We start from the raw sequence: 18130 nt of genomic DNA, 5'->3' as shown, positions 1-18130 counted from the left end.
AATTAGGCATAATCGTGATATCCGCGCTTTATGATACGTTATCACATATTATGTAGATATGCATATTGACGCATAAGGATAAACTACTGAAACCAAGATCTTTTAAAAGTAATATTATTTTGACTTAAAGTCTCTTACTCTGTGGAAGAGTAATCATCACTACATAGTATAAAACAAAGTCGCTTTCCCTGTCCCTATGTCCCTATGTCCCTTTGTACGCTTAAATCTTTGAAACTACGCAACGGATTTTGATGCAGTTTTTTTTAATAGATAGAGTGATTCAAGAGGAAGGTTTATATGTATAATAACATCCATTAAATAGTGGAGAAGTACTGTTATTTTTGAGGTTTCTAATGTGATGTCGTAAAAATTACATTTTTTCCGCTTACATTGCAAACGCAGGCTGAACCCTACGAGTTTTATCAAAATAATGTACTAAGTATTATACACATTGAAAAGGTCTAGAGAAAAGTCCGCGATGGTATATGTCTATCTCTTATGGATAACCCACAATAACTTTTTTTTGTCATTTACTTTTTACGACAAATATTGGCTAATTTTCGATGCGATTTTAACCAATACAGCATTAATCCTTAGCCAATTAAATACCTTGAATACATTGTTCATTTAATATAGATCTATATGGCCCTTTACACCGTATGATTTAAGTGAATATTTTCGAAGATATTACAGATTTAAAAATTGCGAGACGTAGCGTTTGCGGCGGTACCGGCCGGCCCGGCCGCCCGGCTATCTATTTTATACCCGTACGAAGTCGGAGCGGGCCGCTATGTTTTTATATACAACGTTCACAGTTTTTCTGTAGTGTATTTAGTATCAGCATTGCACCCGTGCGAAGCCGGGGCGGGTCGCTAGTTTTTATAATAAAATTTAAATATTAGCATGTTGAAAAAAATAAATATATCCAGTTACAATTATTTATTGTAATAAATATAGGTACATATATACATTTAAATATCTGTATATTTACTAATACGAAATAAATGACTTCTGTGATCTGTCATTACAAAATCGAAAAAAAAAACTCAGTAAAATTTTAAATTTTAATGAACGGCGAACGTCACGCTGCCGTAGACCCCCCTGTCCCCCCCTGGCACATCTTGTCACACTCGCGAAAACCCCTCCCCCACTTGTATGCGAATTGCGAACGTATTTTATGAACGGCCCCATACACAGTGTATTGTATACATATACATATTTGAAGTTAATTCATAAAATTGTGGATTTGTAAATAATAAGTAATTAGTTAGATTACTTATAATTATTCACACATACTGCATACATACATAGACACAGCAGCGTGCCAAACATATTATTATGTTTAAAAGTTTCTAATATGTACATATTAGCCAATGATCTTTGAGAACTTTTTTTTTCTGTCGCTGGTCTTTTCCATTATTTTGTTACAAATTAAAGATAAGAAAGTAAAGTTGTAGAAAATGTTATTTTTTTTGCTTTTTAAGATCGTTATGTAACATAATAGATATGTATATCTACGATATTGATGTATATGGTTCTATGTGTAGCATAAAACATTCTCACGTGATCTCAATGTCTATTTAGCCAAATCATTATAAGAATACCTATTAGTTAATACATTATAGAATAAGGAGCTTTAAAACTTGGATTAATTTATAATTTTATTTATTATTATTTATTACTAAAAGTTTTAATTATGTTACGCTAGAATATTGTAGGCGATACAAAAATACGCGTGAATTTCGATGAATTTATAGGATAAGTATGATACCGCCTGATATTATGATACCAGAAAGACTGTTTGGAAAATGTGCTTTGGTGAACGGGAACGGGATTGGATGGATGAGAAGACGAGTACAGTTCTAAAATAATGCGCGTTAGCAAGGTTAGAATGTCACTTAAGCCTCTACTTCACGTCCGCAGATGCATCCGCGGACGGACGCAAATGCACCCGCAGACGAAATTCCACCAACCGACCACACGTCTGTTGGTGTCCCTTCGTCCAGCATACTCACCACAACTCACCATGGAATCCTGATATTTCATGAATGTCAAAAAACTGTTCTGAAATAGTGCTAAATAGTGCCCAAAGGAAAAAAATAGTGCTCTTGTACTTGCGAAGTTATAGCCATAGTCCGATGAGTATGCTGGACGAAGGTTTCGCCCAGCATACTCACCTCCGTCCGGAGAATCTGTATACGCTTCAAACATAATTCATCGATTGGACTGATATTGGGCACTATTTCAAGCACAATTTTTTGAGACGTAAATTGTTCCTATAGCTCGTTCGATATTCGCGCACTGAGGTGAGTATGCTGGGCGTAGAACCTACGCCCAGCATACTCACTGAACGAAGCCTGTAACTCCGAAGTTATTCGAGCACTGTTTTTTCTTTTTGGGCACCGTTTGGCACTATTTGGGAACTATTTTTTGAAGTATGAATTATGTTTGAAGCGTATACAGATTCTCCGGACGGAGGTGAGTATGCTGGGCGAAACCTTCGTCCAGCATACTCATCGAACTATGGCTATAACTTCGCAAGTACAAGAGCACTATTTTTTTCCTTTGGGCACTATTTAGCACTATTTCAGAACAGTTTTTTGACATTCATGAAATATCAGGATTCCATGGTGAGTTGTGGTGAGTATGCTGGACGAAGGGACACGTCTGTTGATCTTTCTGTCTGAGTTCAAACTAGGCAGAATCGTGCGCATGGATATTAATAATAATTTATTCATTTATTCAAGCAACCAGGACTCATTTTGTTAGTAACAATTAATACCATATTGAAACCAGCCGCCGCAGCTGTAACGCGTATATAGCGCCGCGAACGCATCCGCAGACGTGTGGAGGAGGCTTTAGATAAACGGCACAAACGTAATTGAACGCTTTCGGTTGGCTGACTGATGGTCGTATGACCAATCAAATTTAAGCCAAACGATCGTTCGTATCGTTTGTCTAAGGCACCCGTTACACGCTCAATCTAGAATGTGATCCTTGATCATGATCATTGATCTCAATCCAGATTGACTGTGTAATGTATTTGATTGACGGATCGTAAAATCTGATCAGAAAATATCTAGATTTTTAGAAATCAACGATCTCGATCCTTTGATCGAGATCCAGTTTGATCGTGTAATGTAACATGCTGTCAAATTACGTCAGTCTGCGTTCGGAGCGCGATGGTATGGGACGACAACACACAGGTGTAACCATTTTTAACAGATGATCAAAACATGCCTCCTTCATCCTGTAGTAATTTGCGTAATCCTCTTCCTCTTCCGTACTATAAATTTCATCTAACAAGTTCGAATGTGTATAGATGTTCCTTTTTTATAGTAGCCACAGCGTTTCCTCTTCACGCGTTTTTTCAAATAACAGGTAATAATTATTGCTGCACAAGATTTATTTAGTGGATCTATTTAGTGGTTGTGAATGCGTGTGCATTTGACAATGTCGAACAGTGGACTGATATGATCTGGATTGACCATCTAATGTCGCGATGATCCACATAAAGATTCGTCAATCCGTCACCTGACTTGGATCGTGATCTGGATTGAGCGTGTAACGGGTGCCTAAGTGACATTCTAAAACCCTGCTGAGCTTTCTATTAAAAAGGAAAAATAGTCGTTTTTATATCTCTCTCTTTCTAACTTATTATTTAAGACTGAATTGTTTTAAAGAATATTTTTTGTTTGCAAATTATATAATTTTTACCGGCCAATTTTCTGTATATAAGACTGTCTTATCGCTATATTATAAGGATATTTTATACCTGGTTGTTGTAGGAATAAATGTTTAGAATAAGTCTATTTATTTATATAATACACATTTATGTATCCCTAACATATATTTTTGTGTGTGTTTAAATAATGAATGTACCAGACCTATATGTTATTATGGAAATAAAGAAAAGTATGAGGAAATATTTTCGTGTTTTATTCCATATCCCATTTAGACCGTACCTACCTAGGAATAAGAACACAAAGTTCAATATTCAATTATCTTTATTACATTTATGTTAAATTAATTGCGAAGTTTTAAATAAAAATTTTTGTTTAACTTTTCAAAAAAAATGTCGCTGCTTAGCCATTTCATTTTGTAATTTGTCATGGCATAAAATATTGAAAAGGTAAGCCAATAAAAGACGGAATATTTTTACCAATTTATTTATACATTATTGTTACAAAATTTTAATACTTAATTACAAAGTTCAACGTATTACAATAACATAAATAATATCGTTTACAAATCGTTTCGGTATTTTTTTTATTTCTTACAAAAGAATTATAGTGAGCTGGTTAATAACCTAATTACATTTAAAAATTACTTTACAACCTACTTAAAATATAAAATAATATAACACTGTGTTCCAGACACATTGTGAATTATAAAATAACACGTGAATAACATGATATGTACACTTTTATTATATTTTCCTTTTTTTTTTGTTTCTTATTTAATTAAGGCCATAAGCCGCTCAAAGTCGGTCCTTAATGTGATATAATACCTATGGTATGGACTAGATTCAGGGTACATTTTTATGAATATCATAACACATGTAAGTAATAGCACAGACTAATAATAATATACTACGTATACAAGTAATAGGTAAGTATAACTTATTTAGAGATATTTAAATTTGATATAATTAAGCACAAATCATTAAATTTCGAGTGCGACCCAAAGGCCAAAACTGATTGATTCAACAATTCATCTGAAATCTGAATGTTCTTAAAATAATAATTATCTAACTACTTGAACATCTTTATAAATGTAACATGAAACCCACCATCCACCCTGGAAAGGGCATGGTTATTACATAAAGTTGAACAGTTGAGATATTGTAAGACTTCAACCAAAAAATAGTATAAACAGTTTATAAACCATACGAGGTGGTTAACATCAATATTTTCTCGTCGTAATATGATACATTTAATTATTAGATAATCTATACATATAATAAATCTATAGAAGGGTCAATTCTGTACATTAAAAATATTGAAAAAATAAATAGCAGGGGGTGTTACTGGATCGATATCAAACCCAAATATGTGATTAAAAAAATTTTTGTCTGTCTGTCTGTATGTGAAGACATCACGTGAAAACTAACGGTTCGATTTCGATGAAACTTGGTACCTATAATTATACCTTATTATCCTGGGCGTAAAATAGGATACTTTTTATCCTGGAAAAATACATAGAAAAAAATTATCTTAATTTTTCAGTTTTATCCATAGACGTTGTTCTGTAGAACCGCGAACACACGTTGCGTATTATTATAGGCCTAGCCGTATTTGGGTCCAATAGATATTAATAAGATGTCATTGTCAGAGTTAATGGAGAAATAAACCATCCACGCGAAGACCGACATCCGCGCGGACGGAGTCGCGGGCGGAAGCTAGTTATTAGATAAAACATAAATATCCGTTCTAGAAAATATTTAACATAGAAAGTTTACATTGTAACTTCATCATTGGTAACAAGAAAATGACTAGATAAAGTATTTGAACGTGACTTTTTTTACACCATAGACAATATAGACTACAGGGTACACCTAAGGTATTTCAAAACCTATAGGGAAAACCTGAAAAGGGATAAATGAAGCCGTGAAAATGATCATTTTATCAAAATTTTCAACGATCTGTAGCATTAGGATTAGTGTAGGAGAACCCTCGGAAGGGCTCTTGGTCCATAGAGCGCAGAACTTGCGGTTCGACCGCCGTGAGGCGCGGACGTTCGCCTGTGAACGCGCGGTCGAAGTATTGTGTGTCTAATGGATGTCTCTGTGAAAAGATACATTTTGCATTACAATAAGTATATGATAAAAGTTTATGACTAACGCTAAACCACATGAAATTTCCCAGCTTTTTTTAAATTAACTTCTTTTTAATTAACCATTCATCTTAATGATTTAAATACCCACCACTTTAGGTTTAAACGGCGCCTCGAGTTCCCGTCTCTCAAGTTTGTCCCACTGGATGAGCTTGAAGAAGTCCTGGTCCCGAATGTCACCGTGCATGCACTCCACACCGCCCAGCCGCGTTCGCGCGTCTTTGTCTAATAGCTGGATATACATTTTTTTTTAGACCATTATTCCTTTTAGTGGTAGCTCAATGTATACTTGACTACTCGCAAAATGTTACATGGTGATTTTGTAATGATTTAAAGGTATATTTTAAATTTTTAACCTGTACGTACACGAGCAAGTATTAGAATATAAGGTACAATTTGAAATGTAGATATGAGATGTTGTAGTGAACAACGGGATAATAACGTTAAAATGTTTGTTCCTGAGAGATAAAGAGATTGGTAGAGATTCCTCTAGATTCAAAACTTACCCGTGTCAGTATGCTAAGACTCTCCGTAGATAAAAAGCGAGGGTATGAAGGCATTTCGTTGCAAATGGACCAAAACAACTCGTCCTCGTCGCAGCCGCTGAACGGACTCTGACCGATCAGCATTTCGTATAACAGAACGCCAAAAGACCACCAGTCTACCGTCTGGTTGTATTTTAAGCCTTTTATTATCTGCAAATAACGTAAAGATTGTAAAGTTTTAAGCCAAACATTATACAAAAGTATTCTTACGAGTGGAATATACATAGTTACTTAAATCATACTTCTCCTACACTCCTACTAATTTTATACGTATGCGAAAGTTTGTGAGGACGGATGTGTGTAATGTATATGTTTGTTACTCTTTTACGCAAATACTACTGAACCGATTACAATGAAATTTAGCATACATATAGAGGGTAAGTTACCCTCTATATGATTAACACATAGGATTGGTTTTATCCCGGAAATCGGGCACGGGAACTATGCGGGTTTTCCTTTGTAAAGCGGAATCCTAGTTGGATTATAATGCTAATCAGAAGATGACCTACATGGATATGGTTGTTTCAGGTTTCATAGGCTTTATTTTGATATATGTGGGAGTGGGGAGGATGTGATTGGGGAGGATAGGAGTGGGGCGGATGGTGATGGGGAGGATGGATGTGGGGAGGATGGGAGTGGGGAGGATGGGAGTGGGGAGGATGGGAGTGGGGAGGATGAATGTGGGGAGGATGGATGTGGGGAGGATGTGAGTGGGGAGGATAAATGTGGGGAGGATGGGAGTGGGGAGGATGGATGTGGTGAGGATGCGAGTGGGGAGGATGAATGTGGGGAGGACCTAGTGTGAAGTATCTAGTGGGGAGGATGGCTGTGGGGAAGATGGGAGTGGGGAGGATGGTACTGGTTAGCATGGCTGTGGGGAGGATGGGACTGGATAGCATGGGACTGGGGAGAATGAATGTGGGGAGGATGGGACTGGGGCGGATGGTGATGGGGAGGATGGGTGTGGGGATGATAGCGGTGAGGAGGATGGGAGTGGGGCGGATGATGGCGGATACAGATGTACGGATTTTTTATTGCAAAATGTTGTAGTGATAAGTGATTACTCTATTACCTCAGGAGCCATGTAATCAGGTGTCCCGCAGAAGGTATCGGCAGTTTTGTCCAAATATATCTGAAGCTTGCACATTCCGAAGTCTGCTATCCGAACATGGCCGTCGAAGTCTAACAAAATGTTATCTAATTTCAAATCCCTGGAAAAAAAGTTTTTTTATTGGATTTTTTATTGATTGATGCGCCTCATGATGTGTCTTTCGTTTTGATAAATAAAGTATTTTGAAATAATATTTTAATGCTTTTCAAAGATCATTAGATATAGATAGAAATGGGAAAGGCTTTTGAAAGATTTATGTCTATTTTAATTCAATTTACCTATAAACTATTCCTCTTTTGTGTAAGAACTTAAGCCCGGAAACTATTTCAGCCGCGTAGAACCTCGCCCGGGGCTCCGGGAAGCGGCCGCTTTGTTGAATGTGGAACATGAGATCACCGCCGTTCAAGTATTCCATTACAAAGAATAAATGGGACTGTAACAAAAATATTAGCTTTCAAGAAATATATGGGAAATATTTAAATACATAAAACTATATTCTATACCTACGTAGTAATAACATAAAATGTAGCATTTTAAAAATATGGCTATTTCAATTGACAAAAATAGGTAGAAATGAGTACAACATCATGTATCAAATGGAGTTAAGAGATCGTTAAAAATCAAATCACTTTACGTTCCAAGAGCTAAATTTGCCTGCACTATAAAAATTTCAATAGAAATGTTGCACTTTATACAATACGCTAGGAAATAATATTGATTATTGTCATACTGTGCTCTTACATCAGTCTGAAACGTTGCGAATAAATGGCACAGGTACGGATGGTTGGTGCCGAGCGCCAGAACCTTCCTCTCTATCAGGGTGCACTCGACATCGTCGTCTTCTAACACCACATCCTTTTTCAGACACTTCACTGCGTAGTAGTACTCCGTTTCCCGTAGTTCAGCTAGCATTACCTGGAACAAATCCATACTAATATTCTAAATGCGAAAGTAGGTAACTCTGTCTGTCTGTCTGTTACTCAATCACGCCTTAACTACTGAACCAATTTGCATGAAATTTGGTATAGAGATATTTTGATACCCGAGAAAGGACATAGGCTACTTTTTACCCCGGGACATAGGATAGGTTTTATCCCGGAAATCCCACGGGAACGGGAACTATACGGGTTTTTCTTTGACTGCGCGGGCGAGCCCGCGGGTGGAAAGCTAGTAGAATATAATCCTAATTTGAATGGGCACTAGTACCACAGCTACGACTACGATATGGCAGTATCATTATTTTCTCTTTCACTACCGATTATATATATTTTTTCCGTTCTTAGATACTGTTAGATACACCGAATGCAGTTGAGTTAAAATAATAACAAGCCTAGTCTTAAACCGGCGATCTGAGTCAGCGTTTGCGCTTTGCACGAAAGGCATTTCTTCAAAATCCACTGCACTAACGTATTAATTTGTTACAACAAAAAAAATGTTAAAGTTTATTATCGATTTCAAAACTTTTCAATTACCTACCTATAAAAAAAGTAAAAGTTCAAGCAATAAGCTTGTTGCTCGAAATCTTACGGTATCTAATAAAAAAAGCTTATGGTATCTAATCGCCTATTTTATGGTAGGTATGAATGTTTTTTCATAACAAAGGAATAAGTACTAATCGTAAATCCCATCATCCATAACTGAAGGAAAATATAAATCTAGGTTTTTGAGTTTTACATCAATTTCTTTGTCAGCCTGTCATCACATATAACCTGTGCATATAACTATAAAAATATCGCTTTGCCGTGACGCAATTATAATTCGCGTCGTAGTCGGTAGTACAATGATTAATTTATTGTAAATTTCCCACGTGGTGCCTGACGTCCGAATGTGTCCAATGATGTCAAAACCAAGAATAGCCAGAATGTAAAATGGATTGGCGTGACAGGTGACCCGCAGCAGGCTGCGGGCAAACTGCCATATGAGCCGCCAGGGTTATGGTCAAAATGAATTACCCTTATTTGCAAAACACAACACTACATAATGGTTATTTATTTGGGTGACACAATCGAAGTATTACAATATGTTAACGACTGAACCGATCCAATATTTACAAGTTCACTAACTACAACACAAAATCAAAATCAATCGCAGATGCTACTCGACAAAACTTTTTCTTCTTCACAAGTTTAAAATGACTTCATCACCAACTTTTAGTATTTAGATAAGGTAAACATTGGTAGGTTTGATATTGCATATTTAGTTAGGTTCATATAAATGTAAAATATAATAAAATAGTATTCAATAAAATTTTATTACAAATCATTATATAAAATGTTTCATCGCAATATAATTCAATAATGTAGAACGTACTAAACGTTCAGTTAAGTTCATCGTACTCTACCCGAAGAGCGATATAAATAATTTGACATTTTGTGACTCGGAAGCGAGCCATCAGATTAGCTTTATTTACGATATTTCTGTTCTCTTTAGCAAGTAGTGAAATGAACATTTGGTTTACATTTCATGAATTTCAGTAGACTTTATTATAATGACATCGGAGAGATGTAGGACGTGTTTTACACCCACTGCATTATATTAAGTGTCGTAATAAACCTATTAGATATGAAATGATTTTACAGCGATTGGTTGATACATTTTTAATTTGTATTTATTATCATTTAAAAAATGTTTTTACCCACGATACTCATATATTTGTAGAATACTTCCTCATATCGATTTCAGAGAATCAATTTACCTACATTAGAATTTTCATTTTTATTCTCTAGAGTCACTAGTCATAATGTTTTCATGTTAATAATTAAAAAATTGATCAATTGAACTTAAATAATGCACTTTGCCCTAATTTAGGCTGTCCGTGTCATACCAGTAAATATCTAGTCCTAAGCAAGTTGCAAGATAGTTATTATTTCTCCCCTAACTAAACTTACAAAATGTAATTGTTAGATTTTTAAAATAAAATTTGACGAATGTAATGAACAGTTTCTGTTCTTCTTTTTATTAATATAGTACTTAATATTATTATAACAACACGATTTCCTGTAGTTAATAGATGTCCCTGGAACAAGGGAGGTACCTCTGCCTGTCAGGAGTGTTGCGTGATAAACAATCTTCTGTTAACGATTTAGAGCTGTTACACTTATTATGATTTATGAATTACAAGCAATTATATAATAGGCATTAATTTAATGTAATCACGATATTTAATTTGTAGTAAAATATAATATCTTCTTTACGACGACATTAACTGTAGGTATAAGCATAACATTAATGGGTCGTGAACTTAGTGATAGAAATCAGGTGCGACATCAAAATACCGTTCCAGATTCTTCTGAAAAATCATGTTGAAATGGTCGTCAAATAATTCCGGAATAGAAATGTTATTTAGGTGTGCTTGCAGTGGAATCGGTTTCCAGTGACCCATTTTCAATCTATTCTCGCTACACAGGTAGCTAAGAGGGGAAATTTTCAATTAATATAACATCATAAATATATATTTTTCAGTGTTGCTTTATATTAAAAAATAAATAGCGCTATAAAATAAATTTATCTACCCATAATATTAAGAATAACAAAGCAAATTTACAATTTTATCGGGCTCTATAAATTGATAAACAACCTCGATACTTCTCGCCTACCTGTCTGATAGAATAAAATGAGCACATACCTATTTAGAATTAAAATTCTTATCTATTATCCTAATTTCTTCTAATCCTAAGTAATGCTACAGTCACTTATAGCTCCTTCAATCAGCACCCAAACATTCATCGTACTCATTTATCTCAAGTCAACAAGCCGGCTCTATCGTATTTGAAACAGAAATACTATTTTTTTCTTGGCAAAAACCCTTGTTTCATTTCTCGTATTTATTTTTAGTGAGACAAGCTCACATATATTAGCAATTTAATTGTTAGAATTTCGGGCAATGTTTTGATAATATTTAAATGTGAGTATCTTAGAAAGTTCTGGAACTTTCACTCGAGTATGTTTATGTTCGTAAAATATTATAATATTAAAAATATTTGATGCTGACATAATATTTGATTTACAATTCTGTAGATTTGTCGCCTGTTAGACACAACACGTATCTACGCACTGATAGATAGTATTGTACTTCGAATGTGTGTTGTGCCCAAACGTGATTAGTGCTGGCACTCGTCTACAAACACGAGCAATTAGGTCAACGCTAAAACAATATATCATATCAATCGATACCTTATTGTCACGTGAAAAGGTTTTAAAAATTCAATGAAGGTTGCAAATGTAGAGCTCTCGAAGGTAACATTCATTTCATACTACGTCACTATTTTTTTTCCGAGATGCATCTTCTTAGGCGATAAAATTAAACAATAGATTTTCGAAGACGAATGTAGAGTCTAAAGAGAGATCTGAGGTACTAGGTAGATACCATTTCTACTCGCATGCTCTACCATGACTATCATTCACCTATTTTGTCTATAATTCATAAAGTTGTTAGTCTATGCTCTATCTATATTTATCTTAGGATTTTTCTCACCTTTCCAAAGCTGCCTTTTCCCAGCACCTTTATGAATTGGAAGTCATCTATGGTGTACTTCCTAAAACGAGGAATGCTGCGAGCGGGAGGGGTGAATCTTCCCGTCTTCCTGAAAATGCCGTATGCTGTCGATTGTTCTGCAAAAAACAATTTAAGAGAACGTTATAGTTTCATAATTATTATAATTTCTTTTACATTTTAAGTATGTAAACGCGGATGTAGCGGCAGATATAAAAAAAGATCTTGGTACTTAATCGAAATTTTGTTACGATTGCTATGGCATCTTTATTTAACTACCTAGTGAGGTAATTATTAAGTTTATTTATTTTTAATTTTTGTTTCATACATAAAAGAAAGAATTTTATTTTATGACTCTATACACATGTCTTAATAAGAGAGCCTTGAGTCTTCGATGATCTATTGATGGACAATCTCATAGTTAGATACTTAAAATTGTTTTACAGTATATTTATTCCACGTAAATAACCACATAATGACACTACTTCACACATTAAAGACAATTTCATACATAATAGAGAATCACGCGGTTTGCTAAAAATATTCTCCTCCTACTGAACAATATAATCAAGGGCATGATACAATAAGAAATTCGATACAGAAATAGATCTGAATTTCTAAATCGAATTAAAGTGTGAAATTACTTTTTAAATAACTAATAATGGATACGGTGAAAGTTAAAGTTTGTAATATATTTTTAGATAACCTCTTGAAGAATTTCTTCAAGAAACGTAATGTTTAAAATTAAACAAGGTTGTTTTAAAAAATATATTTAAAATGCGGGATTACTTTTCAATTTCTAGAGCGTGCGGTCTACGACTATAAATCAGTTACCTGTGGCACACCTGTGGTATGGTTTACAAATTCAGTATATCTAGTCTGTAGCACGCTGAAACTAAAGAAATTACGATTTTTAACTACCTACCTAATTGAGTTATTTTCTTTTTGAAAACGAACTTTTAATTATATGTAGTTAATTAATTTCTAATAAGTTAAGACTTAAGATTTGAAAATAAATTAATCAAAATTTATGCGGTTGGCACGCTTTGCGAATTGCGAGTGTTGCTTTCAACGACTGAATTATTGCATACGTTTTACTGTCAGTCATAATAATTATTATGATTATTTCCATATACTCTCACATGTTGTCTCAGCGCGGTGTTTTCACACACAATAAAACAGACACAAATGATGTAATAATTCGAAAAGTTTATGTTTTCGCGCCGTTTATATGACGCGTGAAGCTGCCAAAATTGAAAAAATGTAACACAAAGAACGTTCAATGCATATTTTTATTGACTGTTCCTTCAAAATGTGGTATTAAATTAATGCGGCATAAATAAAATATGATAGGTGCATAATCTCATATAAAATTTATTTCGATTATTCTTTGTTATTATGATTATTCTGAGAATAAATCATTACGAAACAAAGTTCGTACATTTTGGCAAGACATTATATGCACCATATGCATCTGTAATCGCTCGTTGAGATATTGATATTTCTAAGTAATTTCTAGGTAATACCGCTCTTGCGTATTGCGGTAAAAACATTTGAGATTTGGGTAATTTTCTTTTCTTTTTAAGACGCAGTTCATAGACGTCTTCAGTTTTTCGACGAACTCGGTCGATACGAATGGAAATAAATAATGAGTAATAAATCGATCACAGAACACACATTCGCTTTATATCTGAATAAATCTCTCCATTGCTTATTTATAGAGGTATGTTGTTACTACGTTGGGAATACGTTTGGAAACAACTGCGAGACGCGAGTGCTTTATTATTAAAAACTGTTCATTGTCTGTCACGTGAAACATATTGAAATTGGCACATTCAACAAAATGTAGAGCCCATTTTTTTGCGTGCAATTATAACATGTTGTTTGGTTCAGTTCATTTACTGTAGGTATAATTTAGTTGGTTCACGATTTATTTCCACAACCCTATCTAAATTTTATAATAATAATTGGAATAGGTACGAATAACAAGCCCGTTATTATTTATTAGTAGGCCGAATGTCACTAATATTATCTAATAACGTAACGGCACCGGTTTCCGACTAGCCTCCTCTATCCGACCATTTTGATTTTTATTTGATAAGGGCCGATTTTTCAATGCTTGGATAAAACTTATTCGTCGAATAATGTATAAAACTGCCATTTTAAAAACGTATTCTAATTGCCCGTATTTGACAGTTTACGTGACATTTTAATATTATTGTGTGATACTTTATTGGACGGATAAGTTTTATCCAAGCATTGAAAAATCGGCCCTAAAACGTTTAAAATACGCGCGACATTCGTGAAACTGAAGGCTTTCGATCCAATCACTTATCGTACGTCATCTGTCCAAAATTGGGTTTCAAATTTTAACCGACATTTCGTCAATCCAAGAAAAGCTAGGCGAGGGTGTAGTTTGTATTGGATTGAATGCGAAAAATACATAAAACGGTGAAAATAAACATTTGGATTTTTACGCTAAATACTCTGGTAAGTTTGTGGTTAATTTACTTTAAACGTTTTATTGGTGTTTTAAATTATTAATCTTAAAATATACATGCCAAGATAGCGTGTTTTTATAGGTTTTTTTGGACAAATAATTATGGACGGAATGAGGAGCTTGTCAAAATAACAACATTCCGAAATCCGACCGAATCGGTCGGTAAAAGGAATTTCGCACTTTTTAAAAGAAGGTAATTTTCTATTATGCATGTTGTTTTGTGGAGGTTTCGTATTAAGTTATTTATTCTAAACGCTATGCTTACATACAACACCTGTATGCGACCAATACTAACTTTAATGGATTATTTGTAATATTCGTTTTAACTGACACTCTTTTTTGATTTTTTTGTTAGTTATTCATTTACAAAGACCGGTCTGGTTTAAAAACCCTATATTTTACGTTTATGACACATAATTGCATAACTACGAAATTGTGAGATCTTTATAAGTGTACATATGAAATAGAAATGAACTAAAAATGAATATCAATTTCGGTTTAGAGGCTTTATTACGCAAATGTAGGTTTGGTCGGAATCTAGGTGCGATTTATTTCCCTGTTTCCGTCCAACTGGGTTGCTTTTGCTTGCGCTGTGCTTGAGTGAAATTGCATGCGTTTATTTCAGGTCATCATCATGAGTGATAAAAAAGAGGCTGAAGTATTCTCATTAGCTGAAATAATACTTTTGGTGAAATGGATTTTAGAATTGGGCAAAGTAGTCAATGTGACATTCTAAATTAGTGTGGATGACCAGTGAACTACTACAGTCTAACATAGAGCTAGTTTTTGTTATTATAATAAATGCTCAAATATTATTTAAAACTAGCGGTCCGCCCCGGCTTCGCCCGTGGTACATATTTAAAATATCTCTCCATAAGAACCATCCTCGTACTTCAAGTAATATAATAAAAAAAGAATTATCGAAATCGGTCCACGCGTGATGCAGTGAAAAGACGAAACGGGTTTTTACGAATTTCCATTGTATTTCTATTGTCATAAAGTTGATTTTAGTAGAAAATATTTGGCTGGTCGGAATCTAGCTACTCAGTGGTCGGAAACACGTGTATTTGTACTCAGTCGGTCGGAAAATGGTGCTTTCAGTTAATTTCCAGTCGTGACAGTTAAAATCCAAATTTAACTTTTAAGTAATAAAAAGCCATTATGAAATACAATTATGTGCATATTTTAAAATATAAGTTCGTAATCTTTCATAATATCATTTTTTCTTATGACATCTAGAGTATTTAATTTATCTTTTAAAGGATTCATTTAGCCGTATCAATCAGTGGTCGGAATTCGGTGCCATTACGTTATTGAGGACGGGCCTAAGTGTCTAAGCTTTATTGAAATCCTTCTACTAAAAGACATTAAATAAATCATGTTTACATTTACTGAGCTAACACATTTATGAATACAAGAAGCAAAACCAAAGATACTTCAAAGAAAGATAAAATATTATTATTGCAACCGAGACGGAGAGCCGTCGTTGCGTCATACTTCACATCCAGAACATTTCACGAGAGCTAATAAACTGTAGCCAACACAAAAGATGTTTGACCGGGTCATCTCAATGTGGGTACATCAGGAAACAATTTCGCGAAAATATTTATTTACTTCTCAGAACGGCTACTCCGTATTTTTCCGTGTTTATTAAGTGTGCGTTTGAAATTGAGTCAGAAGTGTTAGCCAAAAAGTTTTATGCAAAAAAATTTAGTTTATTTTCCTTTTTTACTGACTGTGTTGTCTCTGGAATTGTTTTTCGGAAGATAATTAGATTTTTAATATCTTGTCCGGTAGCATAAAACAAGTAGTTACCTAATATAAAAAGTTCAGTCATTTTTGTTTTTGCAATTTTCTTCAATTTTATGTTAGTAGGTATCTGATTCAATAAAATTAACGAAAGAAGCACCTTAGTAATGCCATTAATTCCCCTTCCCAGAAATAAACAAACACATACCTAATACAAATATATTCCTAAATAAATATAGAAATCCTGCGAGCCAATCCAGGCTACGATTTGCAGATTGGGAAAGTCCTGAAGAGCTTTCAGTATTATTTATAGACGATTCAAAATACTATTCGTTTTTTGCCAATCGTGTCAGGAAGCATGAATTTATTACGCACTATGAGTTTATCTTAAAATAGAATTTAGAAGCTTTTGTAAACCGAAATAAAATATTACGTATAAGCTTATTACATAATCAAAGTTTGAATAAAAGAAGTAAGAAATACAACTCACCTTAGAGAATGGTCGTCAGCGCAGCATTAAGTGTCAATTAATTAGTTATCTTATGTGCAAATCTAATGTTGATTGTGAAGTTAGTAGCGCCATAAGCATTTATCTTTATGTACATATTAGTATATTGAAATTTAAAGAAATAGAGGAAAGTAGATATTTTAAATTTCTAGTATGATAAAATAGCTCACCGAGCTCTTGTTGGACGATGTCGGAGTTATTATTTTGTACTGCATTTGTGGACGTGCTGGGGTGGTCCGCACCTGTACATAGTTTCGGTAAAAACGACTGCATGCGTTCGATCGGCACATGTTCATAAATATACAGGGGGCTATAACTAAATTAATAAAAAAATGTATCCTTATTGATAAAGTTTGATCCTTTTTAAATGCTATATAATATACACAGCCTAGAGCTTTTTATTATTTTCGTGATTTTCTAAGAAGATAAAAAAAAAATTACTTTTTATTCCAACGTTATTTTATTTTGTACATATAATGTACATTCCATTGCTTTTTTTATGAAAATTTGCAAATAACGGCTTAATAACAAAGTTTAAACATTGGCAATGTACAGTAGGCTATTTGGATGATAAAAATACAGTACGTTTGACGTCTGGCCAAAAATAACGTCATAAAAGTTCTGGATGGGTAGCAAACTTTCCGATTGAATGGAAGAAGAATTGAAATTCTACTGTAGGTATATATTATCTATTGGTAGTTAATATATTATTATTTTTATAATAAAAAATTGCAAAGTTAATCTTATTAACTCTTTGTTTCTTCTTAAAAATAGATAAAATGAAATATGTATTAATTTGCTCAAGTCCACAATTTTTTTTTATTTTGAAAATAATTATATTAGCTTTATTTTATATTTTATACTTTATGCGTCCTACATAAGCTTGTAGGTATCATCGCCCTCTACACATAGGCAATTATAAATTCTTTATATTATAATAATTCTTAAATTATATTATAATTGTTTGTTAATTACCACATCTATCGGTGGTAATAATCGTGTACAGGTGAGCAAATGATTGGCTTGAATCCAGAATCTGGTTTCGTGTACACCCACGCTAACATTTAACAACAAAAACAAATGTACCTACATTACAAGAGGAAATGTAACGCTTTATATGAGCTAAATTCAAATACCTACTCGATCAAAATTTATAAAACAAATTATACAAACCCACCTCTTTTTGATGCCGTTCGCGACGCCAAAGCCTCTACTAATAGCCGCTGATTGACTCCACACAAATTCGCCGTCAATTTTTCACATTTTCGATGACAATTTACATCGCAGTCTATAACAAAGGGTTTACTTTGCTACCACGGGAAATGCGTAACCATTTGCTACGACAGAGCTTCGAGGCCAGGCCATGCATAAGCAATCGTGCGTTTAGGCA

The 18130-nt window shown here is 34.1% G+C and overlaps 1 protein-coding gene across 4 annotated transcripts in view; it reads right to left on the bottom strand.

The window, feature by feature from the left end:
- Window positions 1-4608: 4608 nt before the first annotated feature.
- Pkcdelta (Protein kinase C delta) overlaps window positions 4609-18130 on the bottom strand; it is a 28219-nt gene continuing 14697 nt past the window's right edge. The window contains exons 2-10 of one of the 4 annotated variants that reach the window (XM_090106759.1): window positions 17918-18028; window positions 16911-16982; window positions 11966-12102; window positions 8233-8406; window positions 7770-7924; window positions 7453-7591; window positions 6342-6530; window positions 5927-6067; window positions 4609-5786 (exon numbers count right to left, since the gene is read on the bottom strand). In XM_090106759.1, the coding sequence (XP_089962885.1) occupies window positions 5637-5786; window positions 5927-6067; window positions 6342-6530; window positions 7453-7591; window positions 7770-7924; window positions 8233-8406; window positions 11966-12102; window positions 16911-16982; window positions 17918-18028 (1268 nt within the window). In that variant the 3' untranslated portion in view covers window positions 4609-5636. The remainder of the gene's footprint in view (window positions 5787-5926; window positions 6068-6341; window positions 6531-7452; window positions 7592-7769; window positions 7925-8232; window positions 8407-11965; window positions 12103-16910; window positions 16983-17917; window positions 18029-18130) is intronic. The other 3 variants (XM_090106758.1, XM_090106755.1, XM_090106757.1) reach the window with 3 other exon arrangements.

The sequence above is a fragment of the Colias eurytheme genome, chromosome 11, assembly GCF_061535395.1.
Source record: "Colias eurytheme isolate Ceu_HAF_F1 chromosome 11, ilColEury1 Martin Lab GWU primary, whole genome shotgun sequence".
Lineage (NCBI taxonomy): Eukaryota > Metazoa > Arthropoda > Insecta > Lepidoptera > Pieridae > Colias > Colias eurytheme.
Note: the sequence above shows the minus strand (reverse complement) of the source record. Positions and strands in the feature narration are given on the sequence as shown.